Here is a 17545-nt window from a genome sequence, read left to right on the forward strand (position 1 = left end):
AATATAATAAAAACATTAATGTTCCTTAGAAAATAATTTTGGAACTGAGTATGAACTCACTTCTTATGAGTAAGAAACCAATTTCCACAATTTTTCTCAGGCTTCAAGTGCCCTTAAGGCTAATGCAGTGCTCTCTATATGAGACCCATTAAACAGAAAGGGAAGGGAGGGAATAAAAGGAAAGGTATAAGAGGAAACTAACAGAGCATTTAATGACTTGGATCTAAGCAGCTTGGAACTAAAGATATTGAGCTCCCTTGTTAACGTCTGAAGCAGAATAAAACATGATCATCACAATTAACTTGTGACCAAGAGAATTAATGGTACAAGAATCAACTGTTGTATATTAAATACATAAACTTAGCGATACTGAATAGAGCCACGTTAATCTTGGCTAATTCTTCCATATCATTTAAAACAACAGCACAAAATACAGGACCAAAACTAGGTAAAACAATCTGTTGCCAAAAGTTAATTTTAAAACCATAATTTATATTGGAAACCAAGTAGTAAAAGATTAGGAATCTGCTTGCCTCATTCAGTTTGAATACAGAATGACATCTGATAAACAAAAGCTGGTTATGGAAAAATAAAATAAATATGAATGTTAAGAATTTATTTCAGTTAGAATATCTGAACCTACCATCTGTGGTGGCCATCTTGCTAAGGGGACATGTACCTAACAAATCTCTTAAGAGGCGTTCCCAATCTGCTTGAATAAGCTATTGTATAAGAAAACTTGGAGCGATCACTTTGGCCTCACATTTCCTTCGCTCCACATCCTGTGGCACAAAGCATGAACTCAGCAGGCTGGGGTGCAGGGCTGCCTGCTGCCTTGTGATAATCCCCTCTCCCAGTAGGGGCCTCCACTGATGCATGCCTAAGAACATGCTTCCTCTTTTGCTTGCACCCCAGTGGGGTTTCCATTCCTAACTTGGGCCCAAATCCAGACAGCTAAGGAAGGGCCCCAGATGCTGCCAGAGAGAATTTTGGATTAGTTTCTAAACAATCTTACAAGGAGGGGTACAGGTACAGTGCGAAAGCCAGTAATACTGGTAATTTTGGAGAGATTCTTTTCTTCCCAGCCATGACCAGATCTAAGGTCTAACTACCACCTGTTCAACAGAAGCTGGCTGTTTGCCTCATTTTCCTTCAGGGAGCCACTGACTAAGGATCTCCACCAGCAGGAACCTAATGTCTCCCGACAGGCCTTCACTAGCCAAGAGGGAGCTGGGTTGAGAGCACCAGTTACTGGTCACAGGACACACAGTCCATAGAAAGACTCCTGCGGTGCAACCAGCTGAAAGCCAACCAGAGAAGACGGGGAGTGTACATTCGTCCTGACACAGCTTTGCTCCTGATGGCTGCCAACTCGCTCCGTATCTGGGGCCAAGCTTCTGTTAAACTAGTCTCTGTGGCTAAAGCCATGGTAGAGTCTAGGGTAAATATATTATCTTTCCAAGTGCATACAATAAGAGGCTAACCATGCCTATGGCACAAGGCTATGAGAAGAAAGCTTGATTCATTTTGGTAGAAGGCTTTGAGATCGTAATTTAAAGGGGGCATTTCAAGATTTAGAATTCTTGGCAATAGCAAGTTTATAAGATGACATGATTACATTCTGGAGCAAAGAACTGATGCTAGATAAAGTCTGTTAGAGGGTGGGGAATTGGGAAGTAAATGATTTTGTTTAATCCTTTATACCTTTCAAAGGTGGTGTTCAGAAACATATTCTGGCACAAGAGACACATGTGCTCTAGATACCATGCAATTAAGAGATGCTATTCAGTATAAACTAATACAACTTCCTCTTTTCAGGTGTGAATAGAAAGTGTGTATTAGTTGCTTAGTTGTGTCTGACTCTTTGGGACCCTGTGGACTGTAGCTGACCAGGCTCCTCTGTCCATGTATAACTGGCTAGAATTGGCCACTTTAGAAGTGTTATAATCAAGAAACCTAGGCTGCTTTCACACTATCACACCAAACAGAGGCCTCACAGTTAATACTGCTTATTAGCTATTAAACATTTGGTTATAAAACATGCACATTGTAGGATTACACAGTGGGGGAAAAAAAAAGAATCGAGACAATGTTCCCCTACACTTATCACTGTGAATGTGCCTATTTTAATAATAAGAATCTAGGGGTGTGGTGAGATAAGCATAAAGACTGGTGATCTACCACAAGAACCAGCAGCTCAACTCACCTTAACTACTTTCCAAGCCTTCTCTGGAACTCTGGACACATCACTCCTCAGGCGTACAACCTAAAAAGCACAGAGTTTAGGGACCTGCCACCTGATTTCAGGGATAAGGGAAGAGCAGAAGGCCTTCCCAACTTCAGATACAAGGAGAATGTGGCTCAGGATCTTTGTGGCTGTCACTTAAAATATTCATGGGACTTTGATTTTATTCTGGAGGCTATGAGCAGAGGCACGGTGAAGTGCTGTTCAAAGCCTGGATGTGGTTATATGGATTACAATGGGTTTGCTGTTATGAAATAATTCAAGAAACCAATTATTAAAGTATAGCCCTAAAGAAGAACAAATTATAAATAATAACTGACAGAACTATTTTTAAGGATCTCTTAGTACTGTTGTTTCCCACGAGGCACTCTCATTATGCTAGTGTGGCAATGGGGCTAATGATGTAAGTAGGCCAAGTCACCTTCTGATGGGTAAAAGTACATGTTTAATGAATGAAACTTATTTCAGTAGTCATTTAAATCATACTGAGTTTTCCACCACTTAATCCAACTCTTGCACACACACACTGCTTCCATATTGCCTCTCTGAAACATGTCCCATTTCCTACATTCAAAACAACTTCTGTACGTTCCTCCCACTCAACTCTCTATCCCTCTAGGAAGTACAACTTGACACAAAGAGTAAAGGAATAACAGCTCAAAGAACAAAACAGGCTACCAATGACTATCTATATTTTTTATTACTCTTTCAAATCAGCTATTTTCATCTTTTTATTACATTCTCAAACTTTACTCAAAAACATTGATCCTATAGTCCTTTGTATCTTTTACTTTCTGTCTCTCTCACTAGCCTAGTTAGTGAAAACTTCAGCTTACCCTAAATGCAACGGATCAGAGTTCACCTTCTGATGGACTTCTGATGTCTTCAAACACTAATATCGCGGTTTCTCTGAAGAGGCAATATCTGTAGCAACAGGCTAAGTACTGCTTCCATCCTAGCCTTCCTACTGAATACTTTTATGCTGAAAATTAGCTATAATGCATGCAGAAGTCTAACTGGTGAACCAAGAACCAACCAAGCAGCTGCCCAGGAAGAATATTCTTCTCTCAGTAAGAAGACAGAAATGAACAAGCTAACCCAGTACATATTTTAGGTAACTTCAACGAGGAGGAAACACAGAATGCATATGTAGTGCAATGCACATGGGATTCTGCATGAGACTGCTCCTTGCGAGTCTAGCACAGTGCTTGGCAGGTAAAAGGTATTCAATAAATATTTTGATTTAATGAATCAAGCCTATGATTTACTATGATTCTAGTAAAATGAGCCTCTAAGAGCCTGTTTCTTTATATATAAATGGAAAGAATATCACAACGAAAATATCACAAATTAGAAAGCAGTTCAATAAAGTGGTTAAAGACTGATTCTGAAGGCCAAGACTAGTTGGATTCTATGAATTACTGAATGATTTTGAACAAGTTGCTTATCTTCTACAACTCAGTTTTCTCAAATATAAAAAAAGGATGATATAGTAGGACCTAATTTACAGAATTTTTGAGAGGGTTAAAGTACTTAACATATGTAAAGCACTTACAACAGTCTGAGCACATGGTAAAATTTCCATAAAGTAGTGGCTATTATTACTATCGTCAACAAATGCTGTATCATATACAGCACTTGCAGCGCACTGGCAGGAGCACTTGGAAAATTTTCAGTACACAGCGTGCACCAAATAAACATTAGCTACTGACCATTAGACTAGGTGGTCAGTAAACGGCTGCTACTATTAAATAAGACACAGTCAAACATTAGTCTGACATTAAGGTTATGAGCCATACGCCAAGAAGACAGTCCCTTTTATTTGCGCTTTATCTAGATTAACTGCTGGAAAATAGATATTTGTTCTAAACTAGTACGTGAGCAGCTTTAGTAGTGTTTAAAGAAGAGTGATAAGAGGGAAGAGAGTCCCAATGAAAGACAGCCTAATTCCTACTCTTGTGTCTTCCACCTATAATGTCTACTTTACAGAGAAGGAAAAGGAAATGTGATGAGAAAGGAGACAGGAGGAAAACAGAATGCTCTGTGGCAGCAGGTGATGTTCTGTCCCAAGGGTTCATCTGTGCAACTTAGGCTCCTGATTTCAGAGCCCTCATCTTCCTTTTTTGAATCATTACAAGTTCCTGTTTCTTGTCTCCAGGGTGAGTTCTCATCTAATAGGCTAAGTGATGATTTACATCCCTGTGTTCAATAAATTATCAAAGTCTTCCCAATTCAGGTAAACAAAATTCATCCAATTCTCTGAGTTTTCTTTGTTAAATTAAATGCACAGAGACAAAGGGTTCCAGAACATCATTAGTTTTAAATTACCAAAAGAGTTTTTGTGTGATAGGCCCAGTAAGAACAGAAAGGGTCTGCCATTCATTTATGAATATAATATTGACCTCTCATACTAGACCATGGGTTGAAATGCTGACGGACAGCTAGCCAGAACTAGAGGTACAATCTATGGTTGTAGAGATGAGATTTTTCCTTGGGAAGTAAAACAGCAGATATGGGGATGAAACTTCTGATAATGGTCTCATCAATCATTACACTTAAATCTGATCATGCCTGGTGCATGCATGTTAAGTCACTTCAGTCATGTCCAACTCTTTGCGACCCAATGGACTGTAGCCCACCAGGCTCCTCTGTCCATAGGGATTCTCCAGACAAGAACACTGGAGTGGGATGCCATGCCCTCCTCCAGGGAATCTTCCCAACCCAGGGATCGAACCTGTGTCTCTTACATCTCCCACACTGGCAGGTGAACTCTTCACCACTAGCGCCACCTCATGCCTATATACATATAAAGGTAATAGGATGTGCTGGAAAGCAAACTTGAGTTTAGAGTATAATGATTTGCTTGAAAACTCGGGAACTGACACTGAACAAGTTTTTAACCTTTCTAAAACCTTTTTTAAATTCTGCAAAATGGAAGATAATCGTACCTATTAAAGAGAATTTTGCTGAGAAGACCAAAGGAGAAAATGTAATAAATAATGCCACATAGTGGAGTTAAGCAGAAACCCAATAAAGGTTAGATTAAGGTTGGAGATAAACATATCTCAAATGCTATTTCCTAAGTATTTCTAAGTCTATGTTACCTGAAAATACAGACTGTATCACTTACAGCATGGATAATGTTTTAATACCCAGTGTCATGAACTTTAGGAACCTCAGAAATGTAAAGTTGGAGGGTATTGTGTAAGGATGCTGCTGTATCTGCTGGAGACTGTGGTATTAGTGTCTTGTCTGTGTCTCAGAAATGCAAATAACCAGGAAAAAATAGATGGCTGGGAACTGGGACCATCAGGCATGAAAACATTTCTAATGAATCATGAAAGTGGGCTAAGTGGTAGCATGGAATGAAGCGGTTGTGTGGAGACAGGAGAGGACAATAAGTGGTTGAAGGCTTAAAAAAAAAGGATTAAAACAAAAATTGAGAATTGCAATTTCTCAGTAAAGACACCAGTGCACTAAGGTATTTTTGCACATTTTAGCACTGTCTATCCTTTTGCAATTTTCCTTATCAGAAGGTGTGGGAGATTGTCTATAGAAATGTATTTCCAATTTTGTAAAGGGAGTCAGTCAAAAAAATGTAATTCACATTCGAGAAAGTTGTTTCAAAACCAACTTTGCTTAAACAAATCTATTCAGCAAAGCAAGGGATACTGGCACTTGGGAGATACACAGGCCTAAGGGAAAATAAAATCCCAATAAGTAGCCAAATGTGCTTCTATTATTTCAAGATTACTTCAACAGAAACATTATGGGAAGATAAAAATTAGGAAAACACCAAACTGAACTAATTCAAAATGTTAAAAAAATATTTTGCATTGACGTTTTATAACCAAGTGCTTTTCCCACATTTGTCCCAAGGCAGCAGATGAAGCGCTATATTCACCATTTCTAATACTAGCAATTGGAACATGCTCTTTGGCAAGGCAGAAATAAGATAATTGTTCAACATAGGCTGGCTTTTCAGAAATACTGGAAGCATTGCCTGTAATTATAGACATCTGTCACTGCTAGCCACTCAGTACTAACCCTGACATCAATATACAACCATAGCACTAAACTGCCTGCAGGCATAGCAATGCAGACCAGATACGCTAGGCAGGCAATCATCTGCTTCATCCAAACTATCTGTCAAAGGTTCCCAACCACAAATAGCTCTTACATTTTGTATCCTTAGGATAATACGTTGATTTATTTTAGATTCTCTAATATTTACAGCCTAGGCCATCTACTAAAATAAAGAAACAAAACTTATGGCTAATGGAGGCAGTTACTGTTCACAGTCATCATAAAAGGTCATAGCTCAACCCTCAAATGTTAAAAATTGATGGCAGCTTTAACCACGTGCTATCATACAGATGTTTCCTTTTGTAGAGGCAATTATTTTCAATAGCAATTCAAAATGGTAACTACAATCTTTCATCAGCAAGTATGTTGCCACATTGATCTAATAGAAATGCTCATATTTTAAAACCTTTTTTGAGAAGTAAAGTAAGTTTTAGTAATGAGTACTAAAGAATCCAGACTGTCAGTTTGGGTTTAGCTGTACATATAACCGTATCTGAAAACACTTGTTTCTACATACACAAATACTGTAACGTCTAAAAACCAGGAAATTATATTGAAGGATACAATACTTGGTTAATGAATGAGTCAACTGACATATAATTTTGCTGAGAGTGAATTAAAGCTTATTGAAATATACATGCATACCTACATTCATATTTTTAAAAGCCCAAAGACACACTGTAGCTTTAAAAGTCACTCTCTTTTTTTAAGTAGCCAGAGACACAAGCTGAAAATTATTAGACATTTAAACTAATTAGGAATAAACACTCACAATTATCATAATGTATTACTAAAAACTCAGATATTTCTTGGTTTGATCACAACAGCCTATGCTGAAGAAAAACTATTAATTACTGACAGACAGTGAGCTTACAAGTGAGCTGCATCTTAAAAACCTCTTTTAAAATACAATTGCTAAATGCCTTACAGTGCTGTAATGTGAGACAGGTTCAAATCTTATTACTTCACTGAAATTAAAACCTAAGTTTTAATACTGTTCAAGTCGAACAATGATTCCACACTTTATTGCTTTTGAAATCCCTTGATGATCATAGGAAAAAATGCCCCCGAGAAAAAAAGACTGTTTTCGATAAACAGAAAATACAGTTTGCACTCTTAGCCTCTTTGTCATCACAAAAAAAGGATTTAATGCCAATTCTTTAAAAAAAGACTTTTTTTTCCCACAAAATGTGCACCTTGTGTGCCATTTGTAAAATCAGTTCACTTTCTTTTATTTATTACTGCAGCGCGGCAAGGCAATAAAGAAGCTACCGATAGCTAATAAATTACGTGCCTTTTAAAACAATTCTCTTGCTACAAAAACATGTAACTACAAAGGTTTACATTTACATGGTACATCACATGAAATATCTATATTTGCGTCCTATTAACCATTTTGGTAAATTGTGGATTTTTACCAAATAACTGATAGGAAAAATAGTGATTCACAAATGTTGACTTGATATAAAATAAAAGCCTTTCTAGTAAACTACTCTTTTGCTATTTATACTTTCTAAAATCCTCCAAAATTTATTTGAAAATGTTTTGATGCACTATTTTATGCATCAAAAAGGTATTCAAAGATGTTCTACTTAAGGTTAACCTAAATCTTACTGAGTATGAATAGAGAGACCTACTAAAGTACCCTTTCCCTCACTAATCTATGTACCTAGTTATCATGCAGTCTTAAAAATCATAGCTCCCAGGAGTTACTTAGGACAAGCAATAAAAAGCAAGATGAAGATCACTGTATATAAGGCAAAAATGCCCCTAATCTGTTTTTTCCCTAATATATTTTCTTTAAAAAAGATACAGAAACTTGGTTATTTAAGAAATAGTCACATCAAACATGTCTTGCTAAGTAATAAACTTTAAGAGAATATTATCTTCGTATACCTACAAGAACTGCCTAAAAACCCTACTTTATGAAAGTAAGCTGTTTTTCTGGTTGGTACAAGTGAATTTTGAACTATCTGTACTCTACTTCCAGGATTAAATTGTTAAATTAATCAGGGTATTTGCTTAATGCTCTCATCCTCTAAATCTCATCATGGGCATGTATTTATGAGGTAGTGTATTGTATTTTATTATTAATTTCCTCCATTTCCTGTAATAGCTATCATAGCTGTGGCTTTTTTTTCTGGTTTGTTTCATACCTACAAAATTTCAACTTTGTTCAATTATGTATGATGAACACTGTTTCAATTTTCAAAGCACAAACAACTTAGATCCATTTCATATATACTTCAAGATGATGCTCTACTATACAAATGAAGTAAAATTCTATATTCTCTAGCACTCATTTCTCCATTCAAATCCACTTTTTCTCCCTTTCTTTTGAAATTAGCTTGATAACGATGATTAACAATTAGGAATCCATAGAAGATACCATTTCTGAAAGGTTCAATGAGAATCTTGTCTCATTTCATAGGCTTTTTAGAGGGGAATCATTGTCACCATAAATAACAATATTCTCTAAACCATATTATCTTTACAGGGAGAGACCTAGGTATGGACATAGGTATGGACAGAAATGGTATGGACCTGACAGAAGCAGAAGATATTAAGAAGAGGAGGCAAGAATACACAGAAGAACTATACAAAACAGATCTTCACTACCCAAATAATCATGATGGTGTGATCACTCACCTAGAGCCAGACATCCTGGAATGTGAAGTCAAATAGGGCTTCGGAAGCATCACTATGAACAAAGCTAGTGGAGGTGATGGAATTCCAGTTGAGCTATTTCAAATCCTGAAAGATGATGCTGTCAAAGTGCTGCACTCAATGTGCCAGCAAATTTGGAAAACTCAGCAGTGGCCACAGGACTGGAAAAGGTCAGTTTTCATTCCAGTCCCAAAGAGAGGCAATGCCAAGGAATGCTCAAACTACTGCACAATTGGACTCATCTCACACGTTAGTAAAGTAATGCTCAAATTCTCCAAGTCAGGTTTCAACAATACATGAACCATGAACTTCCAGATGTTCAAACTGGATTTAGAAAAGCCAGAGGAACCAGAGATCAAATTGCCAACATCCATTGGAGCTCCAGAAAAACACCTACTTCTGTTTATTGACTATGCAAAAGCCTTTGACTGTGTGGATCACAACAAACTGGAAAACTCTGAAAGAGATGGGAATACCAGACCACTTTACCTGCCTCCTGAGAAATCTGTATGCAGGTCAAGAAGCAACAGTAAGAACTGGACTTGGAACAACAGACTGGTTCCAAATCGGGCAAAGAGTACATCAAGGCTGTATATTGTCACCCTGCTTATTTAACTTCTATGCAGAGTACATCATGAGAAACCCTGGGCTGTAGGAAGCACAGTTGAATCAAGATTGCCAGGAGAAATATCAATAACCTCAGATATGCAGATGACACCACACTTATGGCAGAAAGCAAAGAAGAACGAGCCTCTTGATGAAAGTGAAAGAGGAGAGTGAAAAAGTTGGCTTAAAACTCAACACTCAGAAAACTAAGATCATGGCATCTGGTCCCATCACTTGATCGCAAATAGATGGGGAAACGGTGGAAACAGTGGCAGACTTTATTTTTGGGGGCTTCAAAATCACTGCAGATGGTGACTGCAGCCATGAAATTAAAAGACGCTTGCTCCTTGGAAGACAAGTTATGACCAACCTAGACAGCATATTAAAAAGAACAAAGGTCTGTCTAGTCAAAGCTATGGTTTTTCCACTAGCCATGAATGGGTGTGAAAGTTGGACGATAAAGAAAGCTGAGCACTGAAGAACTGATGCTTTTGAACTTCGGTGTTGGAGAAGACTCTTGAGAGTCCCTTGGACTTCAAGGAGATCAAACCAGTCCATCCTAAAGGAGATCAGTCCTGGGTGTTCACTGGAAGGATTGATGCTGAAGCTGAAACTCCAATATTTTGGCCACCTGATGCAAAGAACTGACTCGTTGGAAAAGACCCTGATACTGGGAAAGATTGAGCGCAGGCGGAGAAGGGGCCGACAGATGATGAGATGGTTGGAAGGCATCACCGACTCAATGGACATGAGTTTGATTAAACTCTGGGAGACGGTGATGGACAGGGAGGCCTGGCGTGTTTGAGTCCATGGGGTCGCAAAGAGTTGGACTTGACTGAGTGGCTGAACCTAACTGAACTGATTTAGGTATATTTCCTAATTTATCTTTTGCTTCTTTTCAGTAGTAGTATTCACATTACTGAAATCATGAGCTTTCTCTACACTGTAGCTGACCTAAAGTGATAAAAATCCTTAATTAGCAACCAAGAAAAACAGCTGAAAAAATATGAACTTTCTCTATGGTTCTACTCTCTCCCTCCTATATCTCACCGACAATATTTTAATCTTTAGTTACTCAAATTGCTTCCCTTAGATCACTAAGATTGTGCATTTAAAGCAGGTAGCACAGGTGTATCATGAATTCCATTTCTTTTAGATGGGGTTTAGAAGACTGCTCAAGATTACACAGTGAAATGGTTTACCAGTCAGTTTTCACTATTTGACAACACTGCTTCCTTGCCACTAGGAAAATAATATGTATTCACAGACATTTATTATAGGATATTATAGGATATCCAAATTAAGCTTAGGTGCTATTTTATTCAATGCATGGAAAATAACCTTGCCTTATATCTGGCACCTATCTGACAAGAGTAGGAGTGGTCAGTGTTTAATGGTGCCAATTGAGAGAGGTAGAAGAATTCATTTGTTTTACTAGCTACCATCTTATAAAGGATGGAACATTCATATTGTCACCAATTTGTTAAACAACCTGCAGTGTAATGATACTTAGATTTCTTGGTTTTGTTATGCATTCTTGAACAGGAAAGTGGAAAATACAAAGTTGGACACTTCCAACCTCTTTTTGTACCAGGATGTTGAAGCTGAAACTTCAATACTTTGGCCACCTGATGCGAAGAGGTGATTCATTTGAAAAGACCCTGATGCTGGGAGAAGATTGAGGGCAGGAGGAGAAGGGGATGACAGAAGATGAGGTGGTTGGATGGCATCATCGACACAATGGACAAGATTCTGGGTGAACTCCAGGAGTTGGTGATGGACAGGGAGGCCTGGCGTGCTGCAGTTCATGGGGTCGCAAAGAGTTGGACACGACTGAGCGACAGAACTGAACTAAACTGATGCAACTCCTAGCCCTAGCTTACTGTCCTGCTTATGTAATACAAAGTACTAAACAACACTGAAGTAAATCCCAAGTACCCCAAGCCCCACCCTCAAGAATCCTTCCTGGACTTCCCCAAGATTACATTAGGTGTCTTCCTATATGTTCCCACTGTTGTTCTGCACACCAAACATGACTTTATCATAACAAACGATGATGGCTGTCTGCTTTCTCTGTGTTATCTACCTGACTATGATGGCAGGACTGTCTCTCTTTAGTCCATATCACACCCCACAGTTTCTCACACAGGCAACAACATGGGTTTCTAATGTCTACGTGTTTTTCCCAATACCACCAAGCAATTCTCAGCTCAGCTCAGTTCAGCTGCTCAGTCGTGTCCGACTCTTGATGACCCCATGGACTGCAGCGTGTCAGGGCTTCCTTATCCATCATCAACTCCTGGAGTTTGCTCAAACTCATGTCCATGGAGTCGATGATGCCAGCCAACCATCTTATCCTCTGTCGGCCCCTTCTCCTCCTGCCTTCAATCTTTCCCAGCATCAGGGTCTTTTCCAATGAGTCAGTTCTTCACATCAAGTGGACAAAGTACTGGAGTTTCAGCTTCAGCACCAGTCCTTTCAATGACTCTTCAGGACTGATTTTCTTTAGGATTGACTGGTTTGATCTCCTTGAAGTCCAAGGGACTCTCAAGAGTCTTCTCCAACAGTTCAAAAGCATCAACTCTTCGGCCCTCAGCTTTCTTTATGGTCCAGCTCTCACATCCATACATGACTACTGGAAAAACCATAGCTTTGACTATATGGCCCATTGTCGGCAAAGTAATGTCTCTGTTATTTTCTCAGGGGACATTTAATTGGATGTCTCGCATCCAATTAAGGGCCCAGTCACTGAAGACTGCCCCTAATTTCAAACACTAATTGAAAGTCCCCCTCAAAAACCAAGTCAACTCAGGTTGTCACCTGTGTTCTGACCAACTAGCTATAGATGGAAGGTTCCAGTGACCTTTCTCTTTGGGTTTAATTTGCTAGAGTGCCTCATAGAACTCAGAGAAACATTTTACTTCCTAGATTATTGGTACAGTTTAAAGGAAGTAACTCAGGGAAATCCAGATGGAAAGTGATGCTTAGAGTAAGGTATGTGGGTAGGGGTGCACATCCTTTTCTAACTCACAATCTTTAAAAAGTGACCATTAGCTAGTTACAATCCACTATCTCTTAAGAAAACCCTGCTCTAATGAACAATTCTACCACAAAAAAATGACTAGAATCAGAATAGAATTTCTCTGTTTTTTGTCACCATGAAATCAGACCATCTCACTCTACCTAGCCCGTATTCAATCAATAGTGACAGAGAGATGACAGATATAGCCAGGATATTGACTCTGTCCTCAAGAATCTCTAACTTTGTTAAGAAAATAAGTGGACAGAGCAGAACTCTTAGGATCAAGACTCGGAATTAGAGTTAGTCATTTAGCGAATTTAGACAGATTTAAAGGTCAAATCTCATGCAAGTCACTTCCTACCACTGTGTTCTTAGCCAAGTTACTTTATGGCAGAACAGGTTAAGAACACTTTTATCATAAGAGTATTTTCAGCCCTATAAGATACAATGTATAATAAATGCATATTATCATAGTGAATGGCATAAAATAAACAAAAAATGAGTGTTAGAATTGCCATTATCGTTATTATTTAATTAGGCTTTAATGAATATGATCCAGGTATTAAGAACTGTAAGAGTGCAAACTGGAACAGAATACTGAAGGATGGAGATTGCTGCAGGAGCAGGGGAGGAGGGGGAACCAGCAGGGGAAAAAGAGAACAGTGTAATCTTTGATAAAGATGGAGACAGACAGCTTGATAGAGGGGGTCTGTGGAAACTAACGTTGGGTAGTAGGTGGAGCTAGAGCCTGGGGGACCTTAGAAGCTGAGGACTGTGGCTGGATGAAGGTGACAGACAGGTCTCTGAATGGGCAGGGCCCTATGAAGAAAGGGGTATTGAAGATCCGCCTGACCGCAGTGTGTGGGATGGACCGCAGCCAGGAAGTCAAGCTTTTACTCTTCTTGAACCTTTTGTTACGTTGTTGTGTTCCCTCTTCTTGATATTTTTACCTTCATGGACACAGTATTCTCGACTTTCTCAGATTTTCAATTCTTTATTTTCAGTCAGAAATTTTTATTTCCCACATCTTTGAGCTGAGAGTACCCTTCATCCTTATACACCTAGTTCCTTGGGGGAGGTCCGTCTGCTCATATGATTTCAATTAAACATGTATCCCTCAAAACTCTAAATCCATAGTTCCAAAAGTACAGCTATATTACTAAAAAAATGTAGCCAGGGTTGGGAATTGAAAAGAAATGCCAAGATGGCAAAATTGTGACAATTTAGGCTCTGTTTCCTTGAACAAGAGGAAAGTCTGAGGTAGGCCAGAAAGGAGATTACTGCCTTTGTTAATTATATAAGAACACAACATGTCAGCTGAAGGTTCATTTGGTTCCCTACTGATTATGACTCCAATGACCTACCCTTCAACCTTGACCATTAACCTTAAAAGGTTAGAGATGCAGCTCAAATATTTCTATCTTTCCTTAAGTAGTTGAGAATCTTTCATTCATGGACTTATCAATCTATTTGTATTTTCATTTTGTGGCACTCCTTAGAAAAATAAGACCCATAAATTTCATTATCCACCAAAGAAAGTAGAATTTGTTCTTATTTTCCCTGAACTTAATGTAAGGCTAAAGATACTCCTGAATTTAAATACTTAAGACATTTTCAAGCTCTACCAATATCCTGATTTAAAACCCCCCCAAATATGATCTTTTCTCTTAAGTGTTTAACTTTCTTGGCTGAAGAGGCCTAATATTCATACTGATGATTTCTACTGTGTAGATGTGAGTTGTGCTCTAAAAAATTGAAACATAAGTAGATATTATATCTATTAATTGTGCTTTTAAATCATTTAAACTGTTGCATCATTGGGGTCCATTATGCATAGACCACATTTTTCAGTAGTGATAAAGGTCAAAAAACATAGCCATTTAGTTCTGACTACCATATTGAAAGGCTACTAGACGACTTAATGTTGATAGGCAGAAAGTTCAAGGAAAAAACAAATGAGCTATTGTAAATTTTTATAAGTAGGCTATGCTTGTTACTTTTCTTTCTAAGTAAAAGCATTTTTCATTCCAATACCAAAGAAAGATAACGCCAAAGAATGTTCAAACTACCGCACAGTTGCACTCATCTCACACGCTAGTAAAGTAATGCTTAATATTCTCCAAGCCAGGCTTCAGCAAAACGTGAACCGTGAACTTCCAGATGTTCAAGCTGGCTTTAGAAAAAGCAGAGGAACCAGAGATCGATCAAATTGCCAACATCCGCTGGATCATCAAAAAAGCAAGAGAGTTTCAGAAAAACATCTATTTCTGCTTTATTGACTATACCAAAGCCTTTGACTGTGTGGATCACAACAAACTGTGGGAAATTCTGAAAGAGATGGGAATACCAGACCACCTGACCTGCCTCTTGAGAAATCTGTATGCAGGTCAGGAAGCAATAGTTAGAACTAGACATGGAACAACAGACTGGTTCCAAATAGGAAAAGGAGTTCGTCAAGGCTGTATATTGTCACCCTGCTTATTTAACTTACATGCAGAATACATCATGAGAAATGCTGGGCTAGAGGAAGCACAAGCTGGAATCAAGATTGCCAGGAGAAATATCAATAACCTCAGATATGCAGATGACACCACACTTACGATAGAAAGTGAAGAACTAAAGAGCCTCTTGATGAAAGTTAAAGAGGAGAGTGAAAAAGTTGGCTTAAAGTTCAATATTCAGAAAACTAAGATCAAGGCATCTGGTCCCATCACTTGATCGCAAATAGATGGGGAAATGGTGGAAACAGTGGCAGACTTTATTTTTTAGGCTCCAAAATCACTGCAGATGGTGACTGCAGCCATGAAATTAAAGGACGCTTGCTCCTTGGAAGACAAGTTATGACCAACCTAGACAGCATATTAAAAAGCAGACATTACTTTGCCAACAGAGGTCCATCTAGTCAAGGCTATGGTTTTCCCAGTAGTCACGTATGAATGTGAGAGTTGGACTATAAAGAAAGCTGAGCGCCGAAGAATTGATGCTTTTGAACTGTGGTGTTGGAGAAGACTCTTGAGAGTTCTGGACTGCAAGGAGATCCAACCAGTCCATCCTAAAGGAGATCAACCTGGGTGTTCAATGGAGGGACTGATGCTGAAGCTGAAACTCCAATACTTTGGCCGCCTGATGTGAAGAACTGACTCATTGGAAAAGACCCTGATGCTGGGAAAGACTGAAGGCAGGAGGAGAAGTGGTTGGCTGAGGAAGAGATGGTAGGATGGCATCATCCATCCTGACTCAATGGACATGAGTTTGGGTAAACTCCAGGAGTTGGTGATGGACAGGGAGGCCTGCCGTGCTGCAGTCCATGGGGTTACGATGAGTCGGACACAACTGAGGTACTGAACTGAACTGAAAAGCATATTTAAACGATGTTTAAAAAAAAAAGTAGAAGTGGAGGACCAAGTGCCAACAGTACTTCTTAATGACTAAGAAGAAAATAAAACGCTTAACAGACTATCAGAGGCTGGAAGGAGCTTCTGAACTTCACAAACCAAATGCGGTATGCTCACCTGCAGCTAAACACAATGTGCCATCTATGATTCCATCTATGATTCCTTATGTAGAGACTCTCTATCACATACTGTATCACCTCTCCGATAAGAGAACATTTTTGAAAAACACTGCAGAAAAGTAGAGAAACTAGAGCTCATATCCCCAGTCTCAAGTATGACCCTAAAGAATTTTCTCAACTTCTCTAAGAATCAATTTCTTCATTCACAAAACGAAGGTAATAATATTTATGTTGTAAGGTTGCAGAGAGGATTAGCACCAATTTGAACAAAATGCTTAGCACAGTATCTGGTGCACAATAGGTACTCTATAAGTCCTATTTCTAGTGAGAACATTAGTTGCATATTTGAAAACAGCTATCTTATAAAGAATTATGAATTTTCATTAAATTGTACAATACTTCTTTGTTTTTTTAATGAGAAGGGGTACGTAACAATCATTTACATTCAGTCACTAAGTATCTGTTGTTGATATGATGGTCAACTATCTGCCTAAAGCAATTTGAATTCTGATGTCTGAGAATAAGTAATTGGGAAGAGACAAAAACATGTTAATTAGATAACATAATAATACACTGTACCTAAGTTAAAAAGCAACTACTGTCTTCTGAATTAAATAGAAATATTCTAAAAGCACAAGTTTTTAAAAGAGTGGTATGGATTCCCAGCTTGCTGTGAAAAATTCCCAATCACTTTTAAAGCTTTTTAAAAACTCCAAAATGCCTGACGATAAGTAAACAATATAAAAGCAGATGGTATGGATAGTCTGAATACAAAAAAGCAGGTGCTTAGCAAAACAGAAGCATTTGCCAGTTTGCCAGCGCTGCTGGCTCCTGCTTCCACATCCTGCTTGCGTTCCTCCCCACATCTGCTCACTGGTGCCCACGTGATACATTCTATTGACTAAGAGGATGAAGAGCAGCAACGTGTGAATCAAGAGACTACTGAGATCTTTTACATGAAAATGGAATTTCCTTTTCTTTGTAGGTAGGTTTCTCTATCTTAAACTTAGGTGGAAAATTTATCTTTCTTCAAATTAAAGACACATTCCTTAGATTTAGGAAAATTCTTTTAACAACAGTACAATAAGGAGGTATTAAAACCTAGCTTATGGAGCACATTAGTATAGATATTTAACTCAAATCTTAAACCATGTTTTCAGACTATACTTTCTGCTGCCCAAGTACACTAAAAGAAGAAATTGCCATAAATTAGCTTCTAGAAACAGGAAGAAAGCAATCACAATGTCTCTTTATCATATGCAGAACCAAACCATACATTATTTTTCAGAAAATATCACTTAGTGCTTTGCTTCTAAACAAACTAGAAACTTCAAAGAAGAATGTGATATAGTTTGGAAGAAGGCTAAAAACACAGTAAGTTAAAAGAATAAAATGAACAGTCATA

General features: G+C 38.4%; 1 protein-coding gene across 6 annotated transcripts in view; it reads right to left on the reverse strand.

Moving 5' to 3' along the window:
- Nucleotides 1-17545, reverse strand: part of RANBP17 (RAN binding protein 17) — a 349536-nt gene that overhangs the window by 109824 nt on the left and 222167 nt on the right. For 5 of the 6 annotated variants that reach the window (XM_065905571.1, XM_065905573.1, XM_065905574.1 and 2 more), the window contains one exon: nt 2207-2266. The exons of the other annotated variant lie outside the window; for it this stretch is intronic. In XM_065905571.1, coding sequence (XP_065761643.1) covers nt 2207-2266 — 60 coding nt within the window. The remainder of the gene's footprint in view (nt 1-2206; nt 2267-17545) is intronic. 6 annotated transcript variants of the gene reach the window in all.

Source organism: Muntiacus reevesi, chromosome 14, assembly GCF_963930625.1.
Source record: "Muntiacus reevesi chromosome 14, mMunRee1.1, whole genome shotgun sequence".
NCBI lineage: Eukaryota > Metazoa > Chordata > Mammalia > Artiodactyla > Cervidae > Muntiacus > Muntiacus reevesi.